Source organism: Pipistrellus hanaki (genome assembly GCF_964339955.1).
Source record: "Pipistrellus hanaki genome assembly, chromosome: 5".
Classification (NCBI taxonomy): Eukaryota; Metazoa; Chordata; class Mammalia; order Chiroptera; family Vespertilionidae; genus Pipistrellus; species Pipistrellus hanaki.
The window spans coordinates 10,607,551-10,634,982 of record NC_140507.1 but is presented as its reverse complement, the minus strand read 5'-3'; the positions used below and the strand labels follow the sequence as shown (position 1 = coordinate 10,634,982).

Below are 27,432 nucleotides of genomic sequence, written 5' to 3'. Positions count from 1 at the left end.
TACCTGATTGGGTGCGGCGAGAGCTGAGTACGCATGCCCCTTTCGTGTTCCTTTCCTGGATTGGTGCGCTCAGGGTTTTGGTTTTCCGATTGGCTCACGCCGGGGTGGGCGGGTAAGGAGCCGGGAGATTTGAATTTGAAAACCAGTACTGCCTGGATCGGCCCCGGGAGGCGGCGGAGGGACGCTGGTTCCCTTGGGTTTGTGGAGCCGGTGGTCATCATGTCCTTTCCCAAGGCGCCCCTGAAGCGATTCAATGACCCTTCCGGTGCGTACTGGGGAAGGGACTGGGGGGCCGGAGTTGCTCTCACGCCCCTTGCCCCCTTTCGGTCCCTCTGTCAGAGGGCAATTAATTGGAGGCGATTTTAGGGCTGGCTTGGGGTTCATTCAGTTGATTCGTGTGTGTTTTTTTCTTCTTAAATACATATTAAGCATTTACTACATACCAAGCATAAGTTAGATATTTAGATAATAAGAATATAGCAGTGAGCGACGCAAGGTGTCTGCCCCATGGAGCTTCCCGCTCCGTTAGAGAGAATACAGCCTATAAACAGGGCTGTGTGGACACTGAATCAGAGAGAAAGAATAGGTGTGAGAAAGCGTGGGTAGCTATTGGATGGTCCAGTGTGGAAGTTGCGGTTAAAAACAAACAAACACCTGACCATGCTATTTTGTCTGTCCGTGTGGATTTCTTTTTTTGATGTTCCATTCAGGCATAAAGGAAAGAAGGCTGGTAAAGGCAGTTTGTGGTGGTAAAATTGTGGGAGTATCAGAAACACTATAAATGAAGGAATGGCAGTTAATATGGACGGTCTTTACATAGATTATTAGTTCTGTTTTAATTCCCCAACATCCCAGAGAGTTGATCCTATTCATTATGTTACTAATAAAATGACCAAGACTTAGACTTCCTGCGTTACACAACCAAACCGGGCCTCCTTGATTTCCATCCTGTGCTCTTAACCACTGCAGGGCCTAAGTGCAATAACCAGGAAACCTTGCATGTGGTCAGTAAGACCATCATTTATGACAGGCGAACTTTATGCAGGGACTGTGCTAAGATTTTTCCTCCTAGATCTGGTTTATTTTTTCCAACAGCCAAATGAGGAAGGTGCTGATACTGTCCTTCCTTTACAGATGAGAAAACTGAGGGTTTTTGTAACTGTACCGAGCAGCCTGTAAGTGGTAGAGCTGAACCATGATTTGTCCATTATAACATACACTTAATGGTCACTGTCTTTAATCTCTGTAAGACAATATGGAAATGCAAATGTTCTTATTCATCATCTTCTCCCAATGACTACACTGTATCTGGCACATAGTGATGTTTATGGATTGGCAGACAAAGTTGGATTTGAATCCTAATCTGGCTGATGGCAAAATCCTCTTCCTTTTGCCACATCCCTAGTGACTGTCTGTGTATTCACCACACTGCTTATCTCCACCCTGAACTAAATCCTGGGGATACAGTCATGATTAAGACAGTCTCTACCTCCAAACAGTTAGTCTGATGAGGGAGATGGATAGTGCATTGTCTAATGTGGGGAAATGGATAAGTACACTATAAGAGCATGCACCTTTTTGCAAAACTGGGGAGTTCAATGATAGGAATGATACACACAGGCTGCTATGTGGTGGCTATAACCTGATTGGAGGGTTCAGAGGAAACTGGAAGAGATGACATCAGGCTGAGATCAGAAGGATAAGTGAGAGTTAGCCAGACAAAACGGAAGGTGAACTAGCCATTCAAGGTGGAAGAAAAACTAAAAAGTTCTGGAAGTTTGAAGCATTTATTTAATGCAGTGCATAGACTGTTTATGTGCATACAAAAGCATTGCCTCACTGCCTGTGTTGGCTTCCGATTATTGTGTTTTTATTAAATATATTTTTATTGGTTTCAGAGAAAAATTTGCTGTGTGTGAGTCACACGGATATTTTCTATTGTTTCGCTTTTTAAAAAATGCTAGTGAAGATGTACCCATGAGCTCTTATCATCCCATTTGAAAAACACTTAGGGGATAGGAGGAGTTGCTTTGTGATTGTCAAACTCCTGCTTTTCCTATTTATTTGCATGAAACTCGGAAGTAAATAGCTTTTCAGAGAATAGTATAACATTTAGTGTGTGAGCCACTCTAAGATTCTTAACTTACCCTTACCCCAAAAGCCTGCCTCTGCTCAGCCTGGATTCCAGGAATGACATTCTCTCTGTGAAATGCCTTTCTGATCCCCACCTCCCCCTGTCCTTGTTTGTTGATGTTATTTTAGTTAATAAGCCCCATTTTTTATTCAAACTAGTGACCCCCTGCACAAAAATTTGCGCAGTGGGGGGTTCCCTCAGCCCAGCCTGCCCCCTCTCACAGACTGGGAACCCTCAGGAGATGTGCTACTTCTTTCCTTCCTTCCTTCTTTCCTTCCTTCCTTCCTTCCTTCCTTCCTTCCTTCCTTCCTTCCTTCCTTCCTTCCTTCTTTCCTTCCTTCTTTCCTTCCTTCCTTCCTTCCTTCCTTCCTTCTTTCCTTCCCTCCTTCCTTCCTTCCTTCCTTCTTTCCTTCTTTCCTTTCCTCACCTGAGGATATGTTTCCATTGATTTTTAGAGAGCATAGAAAGACAGAGAGAAGCATCAATGTGAGAGGAACACTTTGATTGGTTGCCCCCGGCATGAACCCTTATCTGGGCTCCAGCCAGGAAGGAGCCTGCAATCTAGGTACATGCCCTTGATCAGAATCAAACCCAGACCCTGTGGTCAGCAGGCGAAGGCTCTATCCACTGAGCCAAACTAGCTAGGGCAGGATATGACATTTCTTAGCCCCTCCAGCAGCGGACCTTCGTTTTTTCCTCCAGGAGTATGGTGGAAAAACCCTAGATCAACTTTTTGGATTCTTATTACCCAAGTTACCTAGAACACTGCAAGTGGTGGCATACAGGAGCTTATCCAATGAGTGGTCATAAAAGGTATTTACTCTCGAACTGGTTTGGCTCAGTGGATAGACCGTGGGCCTGCAGACTGAAAGGTCCCAGGTTTGATTCCTGTTAAGGGCATGTGCTTTGGTTGGAGGCACATCCCCAGTGGGGAGTGAGCAGGAGGCAGCTAATCAATGTTTCTCTCTCATTGATATTTCCAACTGTCTATCCCTCCCCCCTCTTCTCTGTAAAAAAATCAAAAAAAAAAAAAATATATATATATATATATATATATATATATATATATATATATATATAGAAAGAGAGAGAGAGAGAATAGTATAACGCCATTGATTTCCAATCAGCTAAAGCTTTGTGCTAATGACATTTTTGTTATTCTTAGTCCTGAGAGCCAGATCTTACTTTTACTATGCATAAGCACTCTGAAATGCCTTTAATTTGGGACTTAGTTTACTTACATGAGGTTATAAAATATAAATGTCTGAGACATAGAAATATAGTCTATGGCGTTATCAATTTTTTGATGTATTGATATTAGGCAGAGATAAATTGTCACACTACATTTTTTTTTCCAGGCTAACTCTTGAGGGCTTGACACTTTTATTTGCTTCATTTCTAGAATCTGATGAAAGTTAACCTCAAAGACTCTGAATAGCATTGATTCCAAATATATTATTTTTCCTAGTCAATCCTTAAAAAGAAAACCATGTTGCTTATTCTTTCATAACGTTCATCCCAAGACTGTCTTTGCTCTTTTGCTCAGTTGCCTGTATTCCTTTGGCCCAAGTGAAATAAAGGGCATTTGGGAACTTGATATTGTTCCTCAGATCAAAACGGTGCTATTTTTACATTTGAAAGAACCAAGTGTCTATTTATAGCATTTTTTTCATTTATATTACTCACTTTACTTTGCATGTTTTAACTTAGGATTCTAAATGACATTAGAAGAATCATTAATGTTTTCTGTTTCCTCTAGGTTGTGCACCATCTCCAGGTGCTTATGATGTGAAGACTTCAGAAGTATTGAAAGGACCAGTATCCTTTCAGAAATCACAAAGATTTAAAAAACAAAAAGGTACTGAATCCCAAAATACTAAAATGATGGTTATATGATCTCATAAGTTTTAAAGTTATGAATAATAGTACATACATTTAAAGCTATTATGGTATTTCTAAAAATGTGAAATTAAAAGGTATGGTTAAGTTTTTGTATTTGAAAAATAATAAGTTTGTATTTGATGGATTTATGAGAGCCAACTACAGAATAATGCTTTTATCATTACACTATTGTATAATCAGGAAAATTGTACAGAACACTCAACATAGATATGTCATTTCCCTTTTTTAAAAAAATATATTTTTATTGATTTCAGAGAGGAAGAGAGAGGGAAAGAGAAATAGAAACATCAATGATCAAGAAAATCATTGATTGGCTGCCTTGTGCATGCCTTCTACTGAGGATCCAGCCAGCAACCTTGGCATGTGCCCTTGAGGGGAATCGAACCTGGGATCCTTCAATCCACAGGCTGACGCTCTATCCACTGAGCCAAACCAACTAGGGCTCGTTTCCCTTTTTGTTAATTACCTTAGCCTTCTGTCAGGGAACATTAGGAAAATCAGAAAAATGTTAGATGTGTAAAATATATTGTGCAACTAATTATTTAGAAATATAGAGCCAAGAGTCTACAGCCATACCACCCTGAAGGCGCCCGATCTCGTCTGATCTCGGAAGCTAAGCAGGGTCGGGCCTGGTTAGTACTTGGATGGGAGAAATATACAGCCAAGAAAAGAATAACATTATATTGCTTCACTGATAGTTGCAATAAGAAATTTTGAAATTGTGTTTTGTCTGTGGTACAATTTATTGCAGAATCTCAACAAAATCTTACTGTTGACAAAGATACCACCTTGCCTGCTTCAGCAAGAAAAGTTAAGACTTTGGGATTAAAGGTGAGATGATCTTATGTTCTACCCGTTTTATGAACTGAACCATTTCAGTTTGTCTTTATTTCTTTGAATTTTCCCCCCTCTTTGGATCTGTAACTTTAAGTTGATTTCTCTTTCTAAATTTCTTTTCTTTATGAGATAGCATAATTAAAAATTCAAACCGTATTGCTGATTAACATTAGAAAGAAGCAGTCAGTAGTTTTATTCATAAAGCTCCTCTGTTCTTTTTCATGGACTTTTAAAAAAAATAATTACATATATATATATATATGTGTGTGTGTGTGTGTGTGTGTGTGTGTGTGTGTGTGTGTAGATTGATTTTTTACAGAGAGGAAGTGAGAGGGATAGAGAATTAGAAACATCAATGAGAGATAAATATCAATCTTCTGCCTCTTGCACACCCCCTACTGGGGATGTGCCCTCAACCAAGGTGCATGCCCTTGACCGGAATCGAACCTGGTGCCTTACTGTCCACAGGCCAATATTCTATCCACTGAGGCAAACCAGTAGGACATCCCTGGACTTTTTTAAGGAAAAAAAAAAAAATCTAATTTGACTGAGATTAAAACTTTTAAGTCTGAAATATTTTGAGATTTAAAGAACCTTTTCCCTCATTTACTAAGTCACCTACAAAGTGTTTAATAGACTCAGGGAATAATTTAAAATATAAATTAACTGTTTGGAATCCTTAATCTTTTCTGATAATTCAAAATAAAATTCAGCTATGATGATTGTGGCACTAAAATTTGATTATCACTATTCTTTGACTTTTAAATAGAAGGAATCTCAAAAGAATGATAAAGACTTGAAGATGTTGGAAAAAGAGGTAAGCAATGCTTTCAACTTCTTGAAAAATAAAGAATAAATGTGCTGTGTATAATGGAAAGAGAATTACATAGAATTAAGAGACAGGGATTCTGTTGTAGTTTGAGGAGTCACACTGGATCAGACCAGTGCCTACAGGGTAATCATCCCTTGGCTTAGGCACCCCATATCAGAACCTGGGTGTCTGTGTGGGATGCTGGCAAAGTCAAGTTGTTAGCTTAGTGAGGGACAGCTTCAGGATAACCCATTTAATGAAAAAATGATAACAAAAAATCAAAATGTTGGTTTACTACAATTATATGTAGATGCAGTATTTACATTTACTTTTCCTGTAAGCTACTCTGCATGTTAAGACAATGACTAACTAGGGAATTGCTTAGTGAGCATAAAGTCCTAGCAAGCTAGTTGAATTGTGATAGAGTGCTGGTAATCTGATGCATTCCTCTGCACCAGTGATATAGGCCTCCCTCAAGCATAAAATGAGTCAGGGCTGCCCTGTTACATGGTATTACTTACCACATGCTACTATTTAAAGAAATTAAATTAAGAACTCAGTTCTTCAGTTGCACTAGTCACAGTTCAAGTGTCCAATAGCCCAATGTGAGGGGAGGCTACCATACTGGGTAGTGCATCTCCACCATGGCAGAAGTTCCTATTGAGCTGAGCTGACCTAAAGAACCCACTCACTTCCCTAAGCAGGGCTAAGCTGGTCACTGCCAGCTCTGCTTTTCTGCCATTAATTTACCCATGTTTCCATTACTGACTCTTTCTGGTGGACATATTCTTTTTGATATATTAAAACTTTTTGTTGATTACAGTAAAATTTTGGTTTAGGACCAAGAATATATCAAGGTAACTTTGCAAATCTCAGCCCTGGTTAATCTGATCCTTTTGTATTTATTTTTAATAATATTGGCTATCACTTTATTTATTTTTTTTTTTATCATTTTATATTTTAATTTATTGATTTCAGAGAGGAAGGGAGAGGGAGAGATAGAAACATCAATGATGAGAGAGAATCATTGATTGGCTGCTTCCTGCAGACCCCCCACTGGGGATCGATCCTGCAACGGGGGCATAGGCCCTGACCTGGAATCGAACTGTCACCTCCAGGCTCATAGGTCATCACTCAACCCCTGAGTCACACCAGCCTTGCAGCTATCATTTTATTGAGGATACATGAAAAGGGATGAATGGAGTGGGGGAGCAGTAATAGGTGAATCTCAGTTAGATTGCAGATAAGTGGCATTTCCAGGATTAGAACTGGTCATTTGGGTCAGATAATCTTTTAAAATGGAGATTTTTAGCAAATAGAGCTCTATTTAAGCCCCAAAATATTTGCTGTTGTTTTTTTAACTTGAATTGGTTGTCAGTATTTAAATGGAAAGTTTCATGCAAAACAAATTCAGATTTTCGCCTTCTTTTCCAAAAGCAGATTTGAAAACACTGTTCCCACATTCCCCTCCTGGCCTGTGCAGGGCTGCCTCTTTAGATCCCCCACACTTGCTCTTCAACCCTCACCTGGCTCTCTTGTTTATGTTTTGTGTTTAGCCACGTAGGTATTTGAGTTTACAAACCCTTTTTTTTTTTCCTTAACTTAAGCTTCTTTAGCTGCAAAAAGTGTGATGTAGATTATCTCAGTGTTTGTTTTTCGACTGTATAATACTATGCTAAAAACACCAGTTATAAACAATAATTTAAGCACTGCAAATCTTATGGTAGGGACTCTCAAAGTCCAGTCAGTCCCTAGCCTCTAGTTCACATAAGTGATGCTTAATACATTTTTAGTTAAGCAGTGTTGGCTTAAAGTACTGAGATTAGAATAAATACAAAGCCAGTGAGAATATAAAATATTTTTCATGTGACTTACTACAGCTATGCTTTCTTGTTACTTTCATACCAAGCAAAGAGTCTAGTTTGGTAAATGTTTTCTGTGCACTAAAAAAAATATGTATGCACTTGTTAGGTATAATAGTCCATATATGTCAGTTCAAGGTGGTTAATAGTCCCGTTCAAATATTTATACTGATATTATTCTATTAGTTTCTAAGAGAGGTATTTTTAAAATTTTAGTTCTGTGAATTCATCTATTTCCCTTTTACGTTTGTCAGTATATGCTATTTAAATTTTAAAGTTATGTAAGTGCACAACAAATTGAAGCCTATGTCTTCCTCCTGAAATGACCTTTTAAAAAAGTGTTTTTTTTATTTTATACTAAGAGAGGAAGGGAGAGAGAGAGAGAGAGAGAAACATCAATCGGCTGCCTCTTGCATCGAACTGAGAATTGATTCATGGTTTGACACTCAACCACTGAGCCACAGTGGCCAGGCAATGCTTACAGATTTTTAAGATGTGTCATAAATTAAATATGATTGTTCACGCAGAGCATGGTGTCACAGTAAGAGATTTTCCTGGAGCTTGAATGTTTTACTGATCAGTAGCAGGTAGTTACGCTGGCATTGTGTTCATTGTGTATCCTTCCTTCCTCACCTGTCTCCACCCAGATTCGCGTCCTCCTGCAGGAACGCGGGACTCAGGACAAGCGCCTCCAGGACCTGGAAGCTGAGCTGGAGAAGACGGAAGCAAAGCTCAGCGCTGCGGTCAGGGAAAAAACATCTCTCTCTGCGAGCAACGCTTCGCTGGAAAAGCAGCTCACTGAGTTAACCAGGACTAACGAGCTACTCAAATCTAAGGTATTTGGACCGCAAGATGGACAACTGGATAAATAATAAACATATTTTTTCTCATACACTATTTTTTGGGGGAATTTTAGACTCTAATTTAGTCTTTTTTCCTTCTCTAAATGTACCTTAAATATTAAGCTGCTTCCAGTAGGAATCATTATAGTATCTTTTTTATTATGTTGCCTGGCACATAAGAATTTATAAACAAACATGCTACTTTTTGTTTTAATGCCTGACATTTTCTCATCCTCTTTCAAAGTAACCTCCAGAAATAAGAACATTAACCAAAGTTGCAGCATTTACATCTAGAAGGTCCTTTAAAGATCTCCCTTTGAAACAATGAGTAGTATGATAGCCTGCTTCCATCTCAAATCCTCTTGGGAATAAAGTGCAAAATGAATCAATATGTTCAATCAGTGAATTGTGTTTATCAGTACTAATAGGTCTTAGCATAGTCATTTCGCTTTTTACAGAAGTAGAAGGAAGCTGTAACTCACTGTTGAGTTTCAGAGTCATTTATTCGCGGCCTATGTGCTGGGCTCTTTGCTTACAAAGGGAGTGAGACTGCATAGGAACTAACCATGGGAACAGATTCCCGGGCCCCATCCAGGGAGATCTGATGTAGTTGGCCTTGGATAGACTCTGTACCGCTCATATGTTTCAAAGCAGACCAGGCAATTTAAATGCATTTTTGTTAAGCAAACACCCTTTATGAAATCCTCTCCAAGAAGTTTTTATTAGACCCTTGCAAAGAACTTGCCAATATATAGAGGTAGGTGACCACCCAAACTACTTTCAGAAATAAACCAGAAAGTCACATGAAGGAGAAGGAGGGACAAGAACAATAGTGTGAATAGTAATCCTGGTTCATCAAAGGCTGTTTGCTCTGTCAGAATATACTGCAGGCAAATAACAGTCCCAGCAACTGGTACTAATCAATAGTAATCAATACGTCAACGATTCGTTATATAATTTAACAGAAAATATTTCTGAATCTTTTCCATGTTTGTTGTACTTAGTTTTCAGAAGATAGCAACCAGAAGAACCTGAGGATTCTAAGCCTTGAGCTGATGAAGCTTAAAAACAAAAGAGAAGCTAAGATGAGGGTGAGTGACGCCTTTGCTGAGTGTGCTGGGTCTGGTTCTGCAGGTCTGAACGGTTTCTTATTTCCTGCAACATGTTTCTGTTGTGTAGAGTATGATGGCTAAACAACAAGGCATGGAGGTGAAATTGCATGTCACCCAGAAGAACCTGGAAGAGTCTCAAGGGAAAGTAGCACAGCTCGAGGGGAAACTGTGAGTGCCTAAAGGAAAGCATTCATTCCGGATTCACTGCTCTCATCTGCTTTTCTTTCTGGGATGTTAACCTTCCCACAGTACTTACCTCATGGCCTTATTTCTCTCGTTGCCTTATTTCTTTTCCCAAGTGATAATTGAGACTTACTCATTCCTAAACAGTTTAGGCTGAAAAGATATACGACTATTATTACTTGTGTACATCTTCTGTATCAGTGATGAGGAGAGACCTCAAAAGCTTTCTAATAGCCTAATCTTGTGGTAGTGGTCAAGTTGATCCGAATTGAGAAGCACTGGTATGGGAGCCTGTGATTAATGCACAATTCTAGCCTTTCACTGACATACAATAAAATACACAGATCACAAGTAGTCAGTTTGATGACTCTTGACAGTTGTATGTACCTGAATAACCACCACCCGAATATGGTAGAGAATACTGCCATCCCTTCACAAAGTTCTTCCATGCCTGCTGTTCCTGCTCCTCCCTGGGTAATGCCCCCCACCCCGCAACCACTCTCTGACTTCCATTGTCATAAATTAGTTTGGCTTGGGGCGGGGGGGGGGCACATTTATTATTGTAGGCATGTATTTATAAGCCTCCATCTGTTTACTGTTCTCCTGTTGATCCACATTTGGGTTTCCAGTTTCTGACTATTATGAATGAGACTGCTATATATGCCCTTTGTGGACATATGCTTTTATTTCTCTTGAGTAAATAAGAATGGAATTCCTGGGTCACAGGGTATATCTATAACATTTTCAAAAACTCAAAGCAGATGAACCATTTTGCACTCCATTTTACACAGTTAGCAATGTATCATAGTTTCAGTGGTTCCACACCCTCACCGACATTTGATGTCAGTGCGATTTCAGCCCTTGCAGTACCTGTGAAGTAGTATCTCATTTGTGGTTTTAATTTATATGCTGTTAATGTCGATTATATCTTTATAATAGATCATTCATATATATTCTTTTGTAAGGTCTCTAAGTCTTTTGCCCTTTGCTTAAATTGCAGTGTTTGGAGGAGGTAAACACATAAGTAATTGCATTAAGGCAGCCTGGAACAAAGGCTTTATGGCAGACAGATGCTCTTTTGTATGTGTGGTGGGTGGGGAAGCCAGGAAAGCTACCAAAAAGATTATTTCTGTCACCTGGAGCGCTGTAGACGATGACTCTCATTATCACGGCCCTTTTGTCGGTGTATATTTGGAAAGCTTTCTCACTTAAAAAAAACTTAGGTCTCCTACTTGCAAATATTAAACTGCCAACTTGAGATGTCACAGAGTTTAGACTCTGGCATCAACCTGCCTGATACAGCAGTATCTGGTACAGAATAAGCACCATGTGTGCTCATTGTATGTATTAATATACACACCCTTTTTTTAGTGTTTCAATACAGAAAGAAAAGATTGATGAAAAATCTGAAACTGAAAAACTCTTGGAATACATTGAAGAAATAAGGTAATATCAAAAGTGCTTTTAAATCGGGCCTCATTTTGTTGAATTGTGATGAATACATCATTTTCATTTCTGTTCAGTTAATTTTTCCTATGCTTAAATAGATGTGCTCTTCAAAATAGTTTGTTTTAATGCAGTTGTGCCTCAGATCAAGTGGAAAAATACAAGCTAGACATTGCCCAGTTAGAAGAAAATTTGAAAGAGAAGAATTGTGAAGTGTTAAGCCTTAAGCAGTCTCTTGAAGAAAATATTGTTACGTTGTCTGAACAAGTAAAAGACCTGAATGCTAAATGTCAGCTACTTGAAAAAGAAAAAGGTATTCAAGTGTTTGCAGTATCACTGTCTTCAGCTAAGTACTACATACAGCATCTAAGAAAAGCACTGCTATGTTTAAAAACAACTTTTTAAAATAATTATGTAAACAACAAAAAAATTCTGTTCTACTTATGAGAATTTAGTCTTTTATTTATTTATTTATTTATTTATTTTTTTAATATATTTTATTGATTTTGTACAGAGAGGAAGGGAGAGAGATAGAGAGTTAGAAACATCGATGAGAGAGAATCATCGATCAGCTGCCTCTTGCACACCCCCTACTGGGGATATGCCCGCAACCAAGGTACATGCCCTTGACCGGAATCGAACCTGGGACCCTTCAGTCCCCAAGCCGACGCTCTATCCATTGAGCCAAACCGGTCTCGGCTGAGAATTTAGTCTTTTATAATGTATGTTCTATTTAATATTTTGCTTATCTTGTAAACATATACAGTTTTGCATTATTTGACTTCTCCATTTGGTAACCATTTAAAGTTGGTAGGTACAAAGAAGTAGGTGTGGGGGATCATTATATGACATGTAGAATATGATATAAATGAAGAGGTTTTTTTTTCCTTTGAAAATACTTGATCACTGTTAACATGCTATGTATGTTAATGGAACGTATGTATAATGAAATATAATGGGGATCTGGGTAGTTCAAAGCTATTTTCCATAATCTGTGTTCAGCATTGTTAACGTTTCTCTTTTCTAGAAGACCTCATCAACAGGGACAGAGAACGGGATGAACATCTGAATTCTGAAATACAAAACTTAAAAGAGAAGTTAATTCTTGAAAAACAAGAACATGAAAAGCTACAGCAAAAAGAGTTGCAAATTGATTCACTTCTGCAACAAGAGAAGGTAGTTTTCTACAATGTAAAATAAAACTAGTACTTATGTCATGCATTTCCCTGTGGTCAGAACACTTTCAAATTGTATATATATCCTGTGATCCACCAATTCTATATTTAGAATTTTATCCTGAGGAAATAATTATAGTTATGCAGCAGATTTAACTGCAAAGGGTTAATTCCCTGCTGGTGTAGCTCAGGGTTGAATGTCAAAGTATGAACCAGGAGGTCACAGTTCACTTCTTGTAAGGGCACATCCCCAGTAGGGGGCATGCGGGAAGCAGCCAATTGATGATTCTCTCACATCATTGAAGTTTCTATTGCTCTCTCTCTCCCTTCTCTGAAATAAAATAATAATAACTTTTTTAATGTTTACCACAAGATTATTGATAATGTGAAAAATTATAATCAACAGAGGAAGCAAAATAAGGAAATTGTTTAAAAACCTTTTCCAGCACACTCTTGTTGTTAGAGTATTATTGTACATAGGCCTTTACAGTTATGTTGAAAAAAAGCATATATTATATGAGAAAAGGGAAAATTTCTTATAATCCAAGTTATGCAAAAAACATTTTACATGTCTTTGAGAAAAAAGTCCACTAAGAAAGAATGGGCATAGGATGGAAATACATAATTCTTAGAAATAGAAATTTAGAGAGCCTATAAAAGTTACTAGATGTTCTACCTTAGTAGTAATCAAAGAAATAAAAATCCTTTTTTTTTCTTTTTCTCTTATATGATGGGCACAAATTTAAACATTTGATTAAAAAAAAAGACCCTTGTTGAGAGTTGGACAATATTATATAAATATTATATTGTTGAAGAATCTACAAAAACTAAAGAAATTAAGTAGATCTGTATATACCAACTTAAAAATCTCAATAACCATTTTTGTGTTTTTTTAAATGACTTTTATATACACAGTATTTATCTTTCATATGTTAAGAAGTATTATATAAATAATAAGAAAAGACCTTAAAGCAAATATATCAAAGTAGTGGTTATCTCTGCAATGGGGAAAGTAAGATTGGGGTGGAGAGCAGTCAAGGCAATTTTTTCTTTATTGATGATGTCAAAATTTTTTACAATCATGATTTACTTATATTTATCTTTTTATTGGTGTGTACTCATATAACTTTAAAATATTTTTATATAGCATTGAAATCATAGTCCTTTTTATATAATGTCATATGACAAAAATATGTTAAAAAGCCAGTTGTAGAATATAATTTTAGTTTTACAAGAAGTAGGTTTGTGTATATGTGTTTCATAGGAAAAAGACTAAAGTAACATTTATCACAATGTTGACAAGTTATAGGATATACTCCCTGACAAAGTGAATATGATATCTTCATATTTTTTTCCAATTTCCTTGAGGATCTTGAATTTGATGTTCTTACTTCATTACATGTACATTTGTCTGTCCTTAGTAAAACCTCACACATTATTAAATTATTTAAACCTTTTGAATAATGTTGGTGGTTTTCTGTTGAATGTAGGAATTATCTTCTAGTCTTCAGCAGAAGCTCTGTTCTTTTCAAGAGGACATGATGAAAGAGAAGAATCTATTTGAGGAAGAATTAAAGCAAGCTCTGGATGAGCTAGATAAATTACAGCAAAAGGAGGAAAAATCTGAACAGTTGGTTAAGCAGCTGGAAGAAGAGACTAAAGCTAGAGCTGAAGAACTGAAACTTCTGGAAGAAAAACTGAAAGGGTTTGTATTAATAGGACTTTACACATATGATTCCAGATTTTACAAAGTATTTTGCCAATACATTCTCAGGATTCTCATATCAATCATGCAAGTAGGTGAGGTTAGAATTATTTTGCAAGTAAGGAGAAAATACATGCATAGGATGTATATATAGATAAGTAAGACCCTAAATAAAAGCCAAACCCTTCTTTATTTAAAGCCAGTGATTTTAAGAGTTTTAATTCAAAAATGACCAGCCCTGACCTGTTTGGCTCAGTGGATGGAGTGTGGGCCCGTGGACTGAGGGGTCCTGGGTTCGATTTTGGTCAAGAGTATGTACCTTGGTTGCTGGCTCAATCCCCAGTAGGGGGCGAGCAGGAGACAGCTGATTAATGTTTCTCATCGATATTTCCCTCCCTCTCTCTTCCTCTCTGTAAAATCAATAGAATACTTTTTTTTTAAATGACCAAAATTTTGTGGATCCTATAATTACTCTCATATTTTCTAAAAATGATAGGACATTAATGTTAAAATAATAATAGATTTAGAAAAAATACTCCCCCAAATTAAGTTTCTCACCATTTAATAAGACACAATTCCATTTTTGTATATGTGTACATCAATTTACATAATGTGAGTTATATTTTTAATGTTTTGAGGGAGTACAAACACTTCAAAAATAACAATCAAAAAGCAAAATGGGGCCCTGGCTGGTTTGGCTCAGTAGATAGAGCATCGGTCTGGAGATTGAACGGTCCCGGGTTTGATTCCAGTCAAGGGCACATGCCCGGGTTGTGGGCTCCATCCCCAATAGGTGGCGTGCGGGAGGCAACCAATCTGATTCTCTCTCATCATTGATGTTTCTCTCCCTCTCCCTTCCTCTGTGAAATAAATAAAAATATGTGTGTTTTTTAAAAAAAAAGAAAATGGGGAAAAAAATAACTAGAACTGGGAAACATTAAAATTAAGAAATGGCCAGCCGGTGTGTCTCAGTGGTTGGGTGTCAACCTGTTAACCAGGAGGTCACAATTCCATTCTGGGTCAGGACACATGCCAGAGTTGCGGGCTCGATCCCCAATTTGGGGGGTGCAGGAGGCAGCCGATCAATGATTCTCCTCATTGATGTTTCTATATATCTCTCCCTCTTTTTTAGTCTCTCTGAAATAAATAACATTTATCTTAAAATACATTTATCTTAAAAAAAAATAAATGTATTATTAGAAATAAAAAGACTGAGATCTCATGCTTTCTTTTTTTACTCTAGTTCCATATTGCTTTCATCATGTTATGTGTCCTTCACTACATTTACTTAAAATGTCCAGATTAGCCAAAACCTGTTTGGCTCAATAAATGGAGCGTCAGCCTGTGGACTGAAGGGTCCCGTGATCGATTTTGGTCAAGGGCATATACCTGGGTTACGGGCACATCCCCAGTAGGGGGTGTGCAGGAGGCAGCTGATCGATGATTCTATCTCATTGATGTTTCTAACTCTATCCCTCTCCTTTCCTCTCTGTAAAAAATCAATAAAATATAAATTTAAAAAAAGTCCAGTTAGCCATTGAGTTCAAATTATAAATAAAATAATCATATTATTTAAATCCTTGGGGTTTCATCACTATAAAATTTCCTAGCATAGACTAGACATGAGCCTACATGTAATAAATATGTCTAGAACTGTGAATATCTCTTGTTGAAATACATTTGTTATTAATTAATTTTCTGTTTTTTGTTTTTTGTATGTGGTTTTTTGTTGTTGTTGTTGTTTAGTGCTTAGTGATTTAAAAGAAGAAACAACTAGAAGGGATAAATGGTGTTTTAAAAAATAAAGTAAAATAGCCGAAACTGGTTTGGCTCAATGGATAGAGCGTCGGCTTGGGGACTGAAGGGTCCTGGGTTCGATTCTGGTCAAGGGCATGTACCTTGGTTGTGGGCACATCCCCAGTAGGGGGTGTGCAAGAGGCAGCTGATCGATGATTCTCTCTCATCGATGTTTCTAACTCTCTATCTCTCTCTCTTCCTCTCTGTACAAAATCAATAAAATATATTTATTAAAAAAAATTAAAGTAAAATAAATATGTAAATTTTTAAAAAGCACACCAAGGTTTTATATATACCTGCTTTGGCAGGAGCAGTACCAAATGTAATTAGGGGATTGTTCTATATTACAGCCAGTCTCGGGGCAGGTGCTTTAAGTGCCTGAGGAGATGATTTCATATTCAGAAAGAAAGTTGACATAATCATGTATTCTGAGTCATAGAACTGTCGAGAGGTCAGGAGATAAATATTTTGCTACTAGTTGTGTGACTATGAGCAAGATAATCTTAATCTCCATAATTTTCTATTTAATTATATTTAAAATAGTTTTATGAGTTTGTTTCTGTGGTTCATCTATTCCAGCCTTGAAATTTTATGCTAAAAAGAAAAACTAAGGTAGTTGAAAGTGATTCCTCTAGGGGGCAGGAAAGGTAATATTTTTTTTAAAACCCATTAGTGTGATTTGACTGCTTTTAGCTGCTGTGTGTATATTTTTTTTAAGTCTCCTACTCATTACAGAATGAATTTGACCACCTGTTATCTTGTCTCAGTGTCAAACTTAATCTATAAGTGAATAATGCTTCTTACTTATAGTTTTTAGTTCCAAATATTCTTTAAAAGATCTCATAAGCATATCTAAAAATTATATAATTTTGTAATACATGTTATTTATTTAATAAGTTTTTGAATCTTCAAAGAACAATTTATAATGTGGATTATTGATACAATCAAAACAAATCTACATAATCCTATATCTTTTAAAACAAAGTATCTTTAATTGTGCTAAGTATTTCTTAAATGTCTATACATAGAAATTAAATTTTATTCAGTACAAATGCTTTTTAACTAGTAATTCTTCACATTCTTAGCTTTTGCTATTAAGATTCTATTTGAGTCTTTTTATCTTATTTCCCCCAAAACTACATACATACACACATGTGATATAAAAAGATAAATGTGCAAGTAAGTAAATGAAGATGAAAAAAATGTAAAAAAAAGAACAGAAAAGATACTAACCATGCTTTTAGTGTAGTAGTCCATAAATTTTCATCTAAGCTATCCACTAGCTGATGTAAACAGGAAGGTTTGGGATTCAAAGGTAAATACTCACCTCTTTCTTAGGGCAATGATTTGTAGCTAGTAGCTTATCTTTTCTTTGTTCCTTTTTTCTTAGGAAAGAAGCGGAACTGGAGAGAAGTAAAGCCGCTCACACTCAGGCCACCCTGCTTTTGCAGGAAAGGTGTAATACTGCAGAGCAAAACCTGGGAGGTGTTACTGCTCAGTTCGAAAGGTATTTTTATTGGCTGCCTGTACTTGCAAACATAATAAGAGCAGGGAGGGGTACTTAGGGAAAACTGGACAACAAAATCAATTGCACAAATAAAATTATTGGTATCACTTTAAATTCCATAGTGACCAACCATAAATGGGCATTTAGTGCTGCACGTTAGTCTTAGTATGTATAGTAATTTCCCTTTGATTTTAATGTGGCTGAGTTTGTAGATTCTTTTGTGAACACTTTTGCATCTCATTGAAGAACTTCTTTCTGCCCCAAAGAACATAGTCACCTATTTTTCTTCTAAAAGTTTCAGTTTCTCTTTTCACTTTTTCACCTAGAACTGATTTTTGTGTGTAGTGATATTGGGATCAAATTTATTTTTGTTTTTCCATGTGGATAATGAATTGCCTATTGTCTGTTTATTGAATAGTACCTTCTTTCCTAGTGATCTCCTTCATGTGATATATGTAATACACATATTCACACACTTATCATGTATATGTATCTATTTTAATTATAATTTTTCTGTCATAGCAGAAATATAAATTATATAAATTTTGTATTAGGCGATTTTTAGTGCTGTTCTCAATCCTGAAAAGGGATTTCCCCTCTTGCTACTTTGAAAGATAGTGCCTTAGCCATTCTATGAATCCACTCTCCATCACTATGCTAATGCCATTAAAGTTTATTTCTTCAGATCACATGTCTCCATTCAGCTCTGTACCCACCTACCCAGTTGCCTACTTGACATCTCCAAGTAGATACCTGACTATCTTCCAGTAGTAATGTGTCTAAAACAACTCTTCTCGCCGAAGCCGGTTTGGCTCAGTGGTAGAGCGTCGGTCTGCGGACTGAAAGATCCCGGGTTCGATTCCGGAAGGGCATGTACCTTGGTTGCGGGCACATCCCCGGTAGGGGGTGTGCAAGAGGCAGCTGGTCGATGACTCTCTCTCATCGACGTTTCTAGCTCTCTATCTCTCTCCCTTCCTCTCTGTAAAAAATCAATAAAATATATTTTTAAAAAAATAAATAATAAAATAAAATAAAACAACTCTTCTCTCTATTCTACCTCTAGTCTCATTCTTTTTTATCTCAGTCAGTAACATCTTACTAACTTCTCACTCCATAAATCTTAGTGTCATCTTTGATCATTTTCTCTTCCTTTCTCCTAACACCTAATCTATTTCTGGAATTTTGAAATTCTGCCTCCAAAAGAGATCTCACATCTTTCCATTGCCAGCTCCTTAGTTAAAGCCTTTTCCACTCACCGGGACTGATAATTGTCTTTTATTTAACTCTTCCAATGTGGCACCCCTGCACCTTGCCCAGGCCATTCTCCACATGTCTCCAGAGTAGTCCACACACGTAGAGACCGCAGGTAACCCCATGGTGCTCTGCAGTGATGAATGGCCTCAGTCCACTCTAGCTTCTGCCCTTGCTTCATTTATTAGGCTCCAGGCTCATATTTTTTCTTTCTGTTTTGTGTTTTGCTTTAAAATATGGAATTTGTACCATCCTCACACAGGGTTGCTAATCTTCTCTGTATTATTCCAATTTTAGTAGCACTGCAGTCTCATCTTTTCATGCACTATAGTCTACCTGCCTCTGAGCATCTTTTCTCTCTGAAATACTTTGTCCTAACTGCCTGGCAAAATCTTCCTTATCCATCATGTCTCAGCTTAACTGAATTCCTCAGGCCTCTTCTGAATCATCAACCAAAAGGTAGGGTACTCTGTTGTATTAGCTTAAGGAGCTCTGTAGTTCTTCTTCATAACTCTTACCACAAATTTAATTATATACATATTTTTTCAAATATTTTGGGAAAACATGGAGAGGCATTTTCCTATCTTCCCCACAAGACCATAAACTCTGCCAGAAAGTGCACAGATTGTAGAATTTTTGTTTTAGAGTAATTTTCCTGTTTGGTAGTTGATATTTTTAATCTCTATATGTGTACTTCCTACACATAGTAGTCACTGGATTTTTTTATTTGAATGAAAAGCCTATGCAATATAAGCTCATTAGCACTGACCTCAGAACATTGAATTCTTACGTGTATACGTGCATACATAGATACTGAGATGTTTTTCTTGTTTTACCTAAAATTTTATAAACTATAAATTCATTAGCTACATATTTGTCATGTATATGTTAACTTATTCTTCTTGTTAATAAGCTATAAAGTATTAACAGCTTGTGAGACAGAAGATCTTAAGCTGGAGAACTCATCACTTAAGGAAAAAGTGGCCAAGGCCGAGAAAAGTGCAGAGGATCTTCAGCATCAGATATTGGCAACTAAGAGTTCAAACCAAGAATATGCAAGGTATGTAAGTAAAACTAAAACCGTACTTGTGGCCCTCAAACCATAGGACAATGTTGTTGAAAGCCAGCTACCAAGTATGCAAGAAGTTGTAGTTCGTTTCATGGCTTGCTTTCGGTGATCTCAAATTGCAAATGAAGAATTTAGTTAAGCCCAGCCGGCCTGGCTCAATGGTTGAGCATTGACCTATGAACCAGGAGATCACTGTTGGACTCCCAGTCAAGGTACATGCCCAGGTTTCAGGCCTGAGCTCTAGTGTGGGGTGTGCAGGAGGCAGCCAATCCATGGTTCTCTCTCACCATTGATGTTGCTGTTTCTCTCTCCCTCTCCCTTCCTCTGAAATCAATAATAAAAAATATACTTTAAGAAAGAATTTATTTAAAAATATAAAGTTCTCAAGAAGGTCCTTAAATTAAAAAATAATAATAATGGAAAAGAACAAAAAGAGAATTAAAATGGCCGTAAAATGTTTAGTGGACTCTTCTCTCTCAAACCCAAGGATGCTTCTAGATCTGCAGACCAGAGCAGCACTTAAAGAAGCAGAAATTAAAGAAATCACAGTTTCTTCTCTCCAAAAAATAAGTGATTTGGAGAACCAGCTCAAGCAGCAAGGGGAAGACTTCAAGCAGCAGCTGGAAGAGAAAGAAGCAAGGTAATCCCACTTCCGAACCCCGGTGCCACACACCTCAGTCCATTTTTTTGAATACTTTATAACTTTAATTTAATTTTCTGTTACAGAAAAGCTGGAAAAGAAAATACAATGGCAGAATTAACTGAGGAAATGAATAAGTGGCGTCTCCTTTATGAAGAACTATATAATAAAACAAAGCCTTTTCAGGTGTGTTAAGTAGGACTAAGCTTACTCATGTTTGTTTTAGTTATTCGCTTTGTCAGGACAGGACAGTGACTTGGTTTTTCTGAAAGACCATTTTGCTGTGCATCTAGTGCCAATTTAATTTCCTATTGAAGAAGGCTTATAAATGTTGTCAAATTATTATGCATACATTTTTTAATAAAGCCTTTATAGTCTAGAATATACCTCCTAGTGAGAGACTTAAAGTTAATAGCATAGAAGTTTTTTTTTTTTTATCATTAATCTATGTAAAATTGTGATAATTATTTTGTTGTGATCTTTCTCAATGTATCTCAAATTAACATACAGATCTTAACATAGCCAAAGAATAGATGCTAATCTTGGCACTTCAGTACATTATGAGTTCTGGTTATAATATGATCCAGATGATAAAAATTAGGCTGGCCAGCCTAGACTTCTTGTTTCTTTCTGTTTTTATGATCTTTGAAATGAAAAACACTAAATTTTTTTTAAAAGTCTCATTTATGGAGAGCTCTGAGAATATGTCAACAAAATTTGTTTTTGTTCATTTTCTTTTAACTTTGTCTTGTATATATAGTTTATATAGACAAGTAAGGTTTAAGAATTTTAAGTCTTAACTTTATATTTAAAAAAAAACAAACAACAACACTATTTTTCAGCTACAACTGGATGCCTTTGAGGCAGAGAAACAGGCTTTGTTGAACGAACATGGTGCAGCTCAGGACCAGCTAAATAAACTAAGAGATTCCTATGCCAAATTGTTGGGCCATCAAAATCTCAAGCAAAAAATCAAGCATGTTGTGAAGTTGAAAGATGAAAATAGCCAACTCAAATCGGTTTGTAAAATAACACAGTCCTACTGAAGATATTGGGATGGGGTATTTTTTTATTCTATTTATAACATTTAAGTAAAATGAAGAACTTTGGTATCAGAAAAAAGTGATAATCCATCTAACAATTAAGGATTTATTGTCTTTTAGAGTGTTGACCAGATGGGTAGTAATGTTCTCAGATTTTCTAACTACTTCATTAGTATATTGAAAATTACTAGAGCCCTAGCCAATTTGGCTCAGTGGTTAGAGGGTTGCCCCACAAACTGAAGGGTTGCGGGTTCAATTATGGTGAAGGGCACATACCTCCGTTGCAGACTCAGTTCCTAGCCCTGGTTGGAGCATGTGTGGAAGGCAACAAATCATGTGTCTCTCTGACATCAATATTTTTCTCTGTCTTTTCCCCTCTCTTTTATTCTCCCTAAAAAAAATGATTGGAAAAATTCAGAAAGGTTTCATATCCATTTCTATTTGTAAAGCAGAAAAATCCTTGATGTAAGTAAATGCTATAAAGATAGGCAGTGTTCAAAACTAGTTAGATATTTAAGTTTTCTAACAGCTTTATTGAAATATAACTCACACACCATTAATGTATACAACTCAGTGGTTTTTAGTATATGTATAGATAGCTACAGCCATCAATCACCATAGTCAATTTTAGAACATTTTTATTACCTCAAAATGAAACCCTTTAGTTATTATCTCCCTATCTTCTCATCCACTCCTCCCTCCCACCACTAATATACTTCCTGCCTTTTTCTTGATGGTTAGCTTCACTAGAAAGCAGGTCAGTGGAGCCCCTCAGGTCCTCATGCTGGAAGTTGATATTGGCATTTATTACTGAATTTTAGAGAGAGGGGAAGGGAGAGAAACATTGGTGTGGGAGTGAAGCATTGATCAGCTACTTCCTGCACACCAACCTACAAGGGATGGAGCCTGCAACTCGGGTATGTGCCCTGACCAGGAATAGAACCAGCAACCTTTGGGTGCATAGGACGATGCCCAACCAATTGAGTCCCGCCAGCCGGGCTAACTTCATAGTCTTAAAGCCTTTATCCAATAGTGATTTTTGCCATTTGGTTTGATATCTGAGGGACTTTGGAATTTTTCAGTAACGTTGGTTACACATTTTACCAATTTGATCTTAACTAATTGTTTATTGTCTATTTTTTTCTTTTTTTTTTTTACACAGGAGGTGTCAAAGCTCCGTTCTCAGCTTGCTAAAATAAAGCAAAGTGAGAGAAACCTTCAGGAAGAGTTGAATAAAGTTCTGGGCATCAGACGCTTTGATCCTTCAAAGGCTTTTCTTCATGAAAGTAAAGAAAATTTTGTTCCAAAAACCCCACTAAAGGAAGGTAAGAAATGGGGATGCATAGAAGTGTCATCTTCCTTTGGATTTGCTTTTAGAGCATTTAGCAAATTAAACATTTTTATGAACTGACAAATTTTTTAGTTTCTGACATGAAAGAAATTGATATTTTTGAGTGAAATGCCTTTCCTTTCCTTTTTCCATACTTTATATTTTCCATATCTACAGATCCCATCTGTCCTTCAAGCCCATTGAAACTCCATCTTCCTTGAAGCCTTGTCTGACTTTTTTGCTCCTACCCACTCCCCCCACCAGAACTATTCCCTGAAGCACACCTTTAGCATTTTATCCTCAATGTCTGATTTGTAGTTTTGGAGAAGTAGGTGTTCTATCTTGATTGTGAATCTTGGTATCATTATTGACAATAAATCAAAATGGGTTGAAACAGTGAATGAGGAATATAAATAAAACTGTTACAGAATGGGAATATTGCTTCGTGCGCCTTACAAAAGATGGTAGATGCCTGTTTTTAGTTTGTACTGACTGATGAACTGGTGTTGCCTTAGGACACTGACACCTCTCTTCAATAATCCCTGCAGGCAATACAAATTGCTGTTGAGCTCCTATGGAGTTTCAAGAATCATGCAAGTGATGATCTGAAAAACCAAGTTGAAGATTATTTTATTTTTATTATTCTTGTTGTTGTTGCTGTAGTTATGATGTTTGTAATGAATACTTTTTAAATGTATTTAATATTAACTTTCTATTTTTAGGTATCTGAAAGCAAGTTCAACGTTTTTACCCATATGTCTTCTGACATTTTATTTTCTCCTGTCAGTACCTCCTTCCAGCTGTTCATTTTCATCACTTCATTCTAAACCTTCTGCGTGGCTTTCCAGCTTTACAACTCGTCCCATCAATCAGCATTCCTTTAAAAATCACTTTTATGTTTTTACTCCACTATTCTGAAACTAAAGGTGGTTTCAGGATTCTAATACCCAGGTTTTTTAGTTTCATCCTGGATGGCTTTTCTGATCTGAACCTCTTAACCTAAGACAAAACACCTTGGCTTGTTCTTGATTCTACATTATTCTCCTAAAAATGTTCACTGTGTTTTACCCATCATCCATTTATCCAGTTCAAGCAAGAAGTAAGGACATACTTAATTCCATAGTCATCTCTTATCAGTCACTGGGCTGGTCAATAATTTGCATATTTCTAGTCTCTATCCCAGTCCTATTAAATTAAAATCTTGAATTTTGGGTTGAAAATCTGCATTTGAAACAAACTCTGCACTTAATTTTTAGATAAGTTGAAAATCTGAGAAACACTAAAAATCGGAAATAACTTCTTTATTTTGAGAGAATGTTTATTAAAGCTGGGAAGAGTGAACTAAGGAAGGGTGTAGGTCAGAAGAAACAGCAGGAGAGCCTCAGCAGAACTGCATTGGCTCAAGGAAAAGTCAAAGGAAAGGGGACCTTGGGAACAGACGCAGGGTTAGCCCAGGATGAGTTGTTGCTACCCACTGCTACCCTAGTTGCAAGTCTCAAGGGGACCCTTAGAGTTTAGGAGATGCGGGCCTATGTGTGAAAAAGAGGGGGGTGGGAAAGGCACCGCATGCTCCTAGGAGGGGGAGAGCACTTAATTAACTGGAGAATTTTTCTTCTCCTGCTTGCCATTGGTCTGACTGCTGGACGTTGGATTAGTATTACTGAAATGTGAAATAAAGGTCACACATTAACTCATATTATATGAAGTTACATTAATGCTTCTATTTAAGGTATATTTATTATCTCTGCCCTCCCCTACCTACCTTCTCTAGAATTACAAATGGTAGTATACCACTTAGAGAGTGGTAATACTCCATCTAAAGTTTCTGATTTACACAGTTAGTACATGATAATCCACCTTTTAAAATAATATCTCTCCCTTGAGGGACCAACAGAGATTATTACAATCAGAATAGCTTTTTACAATAAATGATTTTATTGGAACTTGATAGATAGTTGAATTTTTTTTTTTTTTAAATATTTTATTGATTTTGTACAGAGAAGAAGGGAGAGAGATAGAGAGTTAGAAACATCGGTGAGAGAGAGTCATCGATCAGCTGCCTCTTGCACACCCCCTACTGGGGATATGCCCGCAACCAAGGTACATGCCCTTGACCGGAATCGAACCCGGGACCTTTCAGTCCCCAAGCCGACACTCTATCCATTGAGCCAAACCAGTCTCGGCAGATAGTTGAATTTTTAAATGTCATTTTAATTAAGTTCAGAGGAAATGTAGAAATTAGGAAATTTGTATAATAAAATCAAATAGTTCAAGACTCCTGTTTTTATTAAAGATGGAGTAACAGGAATTAAATTTATAGTTCCTTTCCCTACCCTATACACACACACACACACACACACACACACACACACACCTTAAAAAAAAACAAAAAACTAGATAAGATATACAAAAAATAATGAGTTTCAAGATGCTAGGCAAGAGACAACAATCGCTGAGAGATAGAAAAATCCAGGTGAGCCCTATAATTGTTCCCTGTTTATTGCCTTGAGAGAATTTTCAAAGGGTGATGTAGGAGAGGGGAATGCAGGCAGAGTCCACCCAAGCACCAGAGTTGAAAAAGACAGAGCTGAGATGTGAGGAGACCCAAGTGGCCAGAGTTTGCAGGACAGGGTATGGGAAAGGAGAAAATTGCACCGAGAGAAAACTCTTGAGTCTGCCAAGGGTCCCTTAAGTTTTCATCAATCATGCATGTGAGGAAACTACGTGAGGCCAGGGAAAGAAGCACCCTCCAAAATGAAAAGTTACAGTGCTCAAAGCTGACACAAGGCTAGGAATACTGCCTGTGACCACCAGCCAAGCTGGAGAAACCCAAGGATGTATAGCGCTTAGAGTAGGATGTACAGAAGGATTTAGCCCCAGTGTTGGGGAATACAGGTATACCTCATTTTATTGCACTTCACTTTATTGTACTTTGCAGATAATGTATTCTTTACAAATTGATGGTTAGTGGCAACCCTATGTCAAACAAGGATACCAAAAAGATTATGACTTGCTGAAAGCTCAGATGATTATTAGCATTTTTAAGCAATAAAGTATTTTATAATTAAGGTACGTACAATTGTTTATGTGTTTTTAGACAATGCTATTACACCTCGGAACAAAGCTCAAGAATATTATAGGATTATAAAAATATGAAGCACTTGCAAAGGTAAATTTCAGTTTATAACATCCAGTTCTGCAGAAAGGCAGAAAACACTACCCCTAATGAAGAAAATATACCACCTAGGGCTAACACAGAGGTTATAATTAACAGAGGGCATCAAAACCATACATACCAAAACCTAGTGGAAACATGTAACATAGAAATAAGACCCAAGTCAAACTTGTAAAAACTACAATGTGTGAGATGGAAAAATAGTACCTTAATGGCAATAACAGCAGATTAGGCATTGCAAAAGGAAAGATTAGTGAACTTGGCAACGGCAGTAGGAACTGTCCAAAATGAAACACAGAAAGAAGATTTTAAAATGAACAGCACCACGGTGCTCTGGGACCCCTCCAGGCAAGCTATATTTAATTGGGATTCCCAAAGGAGGAAAGGAAGGGACAGAAAAATTATTGGAAAACATTACTGGTGGAAGCATTTTCCAATTAGGATGAAAACTGTAAGCCTGCAGAGCCAAACAACACAATGAACTCTAAAAATAAGAAATGACATCACAATCAAATTGCTGAAAAGCAGTGATGAAGAAAAAATAAGTTTTCAGGAACAAAGATGATAAAATGATTTATAGACAAAAAGATAAAAATTATCACCAGCAGACCGCGCTAGGAGAAATCAGAAAAGTCCTTCAGGCAGGAGAAAAATGATGCCAAGTGAAAAGGAGAATACACGAAGGAATGCCCTCGCTGGTTGGGCTCAGTGGATAGAGCATCTTGGGTTAGATTCTGGTCAAGGGCACATGCCTGGGCTATGCGTTCAATCCTCAGTAAGGGTTGTGCAGGAGACAGCTGGTCAATAATTTCTTTCATCATAATGTTTCTATCTCCCTTTTCCTTTCTCTCTGAAATAAATAAAAATATATATATTTTTAAAAAATAATACACCAAGGAATGAAGAGCACTAGAAATAGTAACTGCATGGGTAAATATATGACTTGTTTGGTCTTCTTTTTACTTTATTCTTTTTGAAAGATAATTGTTTTTGTTTTGTTTTAATATATTTTATTGATTTTTTACAGAGAGGAAGGGAGAATAGAGAGTTAGAAACATCGATCAGCTGCCTCTTGCACACCCCCTACTGGGGATGTGCCTGCCACCAAGGTACATGCCCTTGACCGGAATCAACCCTGGGACCTTTCAGTCTGCAGGCCTACGCTCTATCCACTGAGCCAAACTGGTTTCAGCGAAAGATAATTGTTTAAGGAAAAACAATATAGTTTGGAGTTAACACATTTAAAATTAGAGTATGACAGCAAACTCAAAAATTCAGAAGGGGAAAAATAGAAATATGTGATTGTAAAGTTCTTAAGTATATATAAAGTGGTATGTTATCTGAGGATAGATTGTGATAAGTTAATAATGTATATGGTAAACCCTAGCAGGGGTCCTCAAACTTTTTAAAGTGGGGGCCAGATCACGGTCCCTCAGAGAGCTGGAGGGCCGGACTGTATGAACTACTAATTCCTACTGTAACACCTTGGCTGCGCTCACTGCCCAAAAAACCTGGCGGGCAGGATCAGACTCCCCTGGGGGCTGCATGTGGCCCTCGGGCCGTAGTTTGAAGACCCCTGCCCTAAGGAAATCACTAACACTTGCAGCCATA

At 37.2% G+C, this 27,432-nt stretch overlaps 1 protein-coding gene across 3 annotated transcripts; it reads left to right on the top strand.

Annotated features, from left to right (window-relative positions):
- The first annotated feature begins 137 nt into the window (after window positions 1-137).
- HMMR (hyaluronan mediated motility receptor) lies at window positions 138-25,001 on the top strand. 3 transcript variants are annotated; one of them, XM_084884028.1, is made up of 18 exons: window positions 138-265; window positions 3,894-3,992; window positions 4,788-4,867; window positions 5,646-5,690; window positions 8,194-8,382; window positions 9,393-9,479; window positions 9,568-9,668; window positions 11,055-11,129; window positions 11,264-11,442; window positions 12,157-12,305; window positions 13,795-14,009; window positions 17,197-17,313; window positions 19,478-19,624; window positions 20,121-20,273; window positions 20,360-20,459; window positions 21,116-21,292; window positions 22,479-22,641; window positions 23,195-25,001. In XM_084884028.1, exons 1-18 carry the CDS (start codon window positions 220-222, stop codon window positions 23,212-23,214), a joined length of 2,142 nt encoding a protein of 713 aa, XP_084740154.1. In that variant the 5' UTR covers window positions 138-219; the 3' UTR covers window positions 23,215-25,001. The 3 variants fall into 3 exon arrangements, with proteins under 3 accessions (XP_084740154.1, XP_084740155.1, XP_084740153.1); XM_084884029.1 differs by having other exon boundaries at window positions 5,643-5,690; window positions 12,160-12,305; XM_084884027.1 differs by having other exon boundaries at window positions 5,643-5,690.
- The last annotated feature ends 2,431 nt before the right edge of the window (window positions 25,002-27,432 follow it).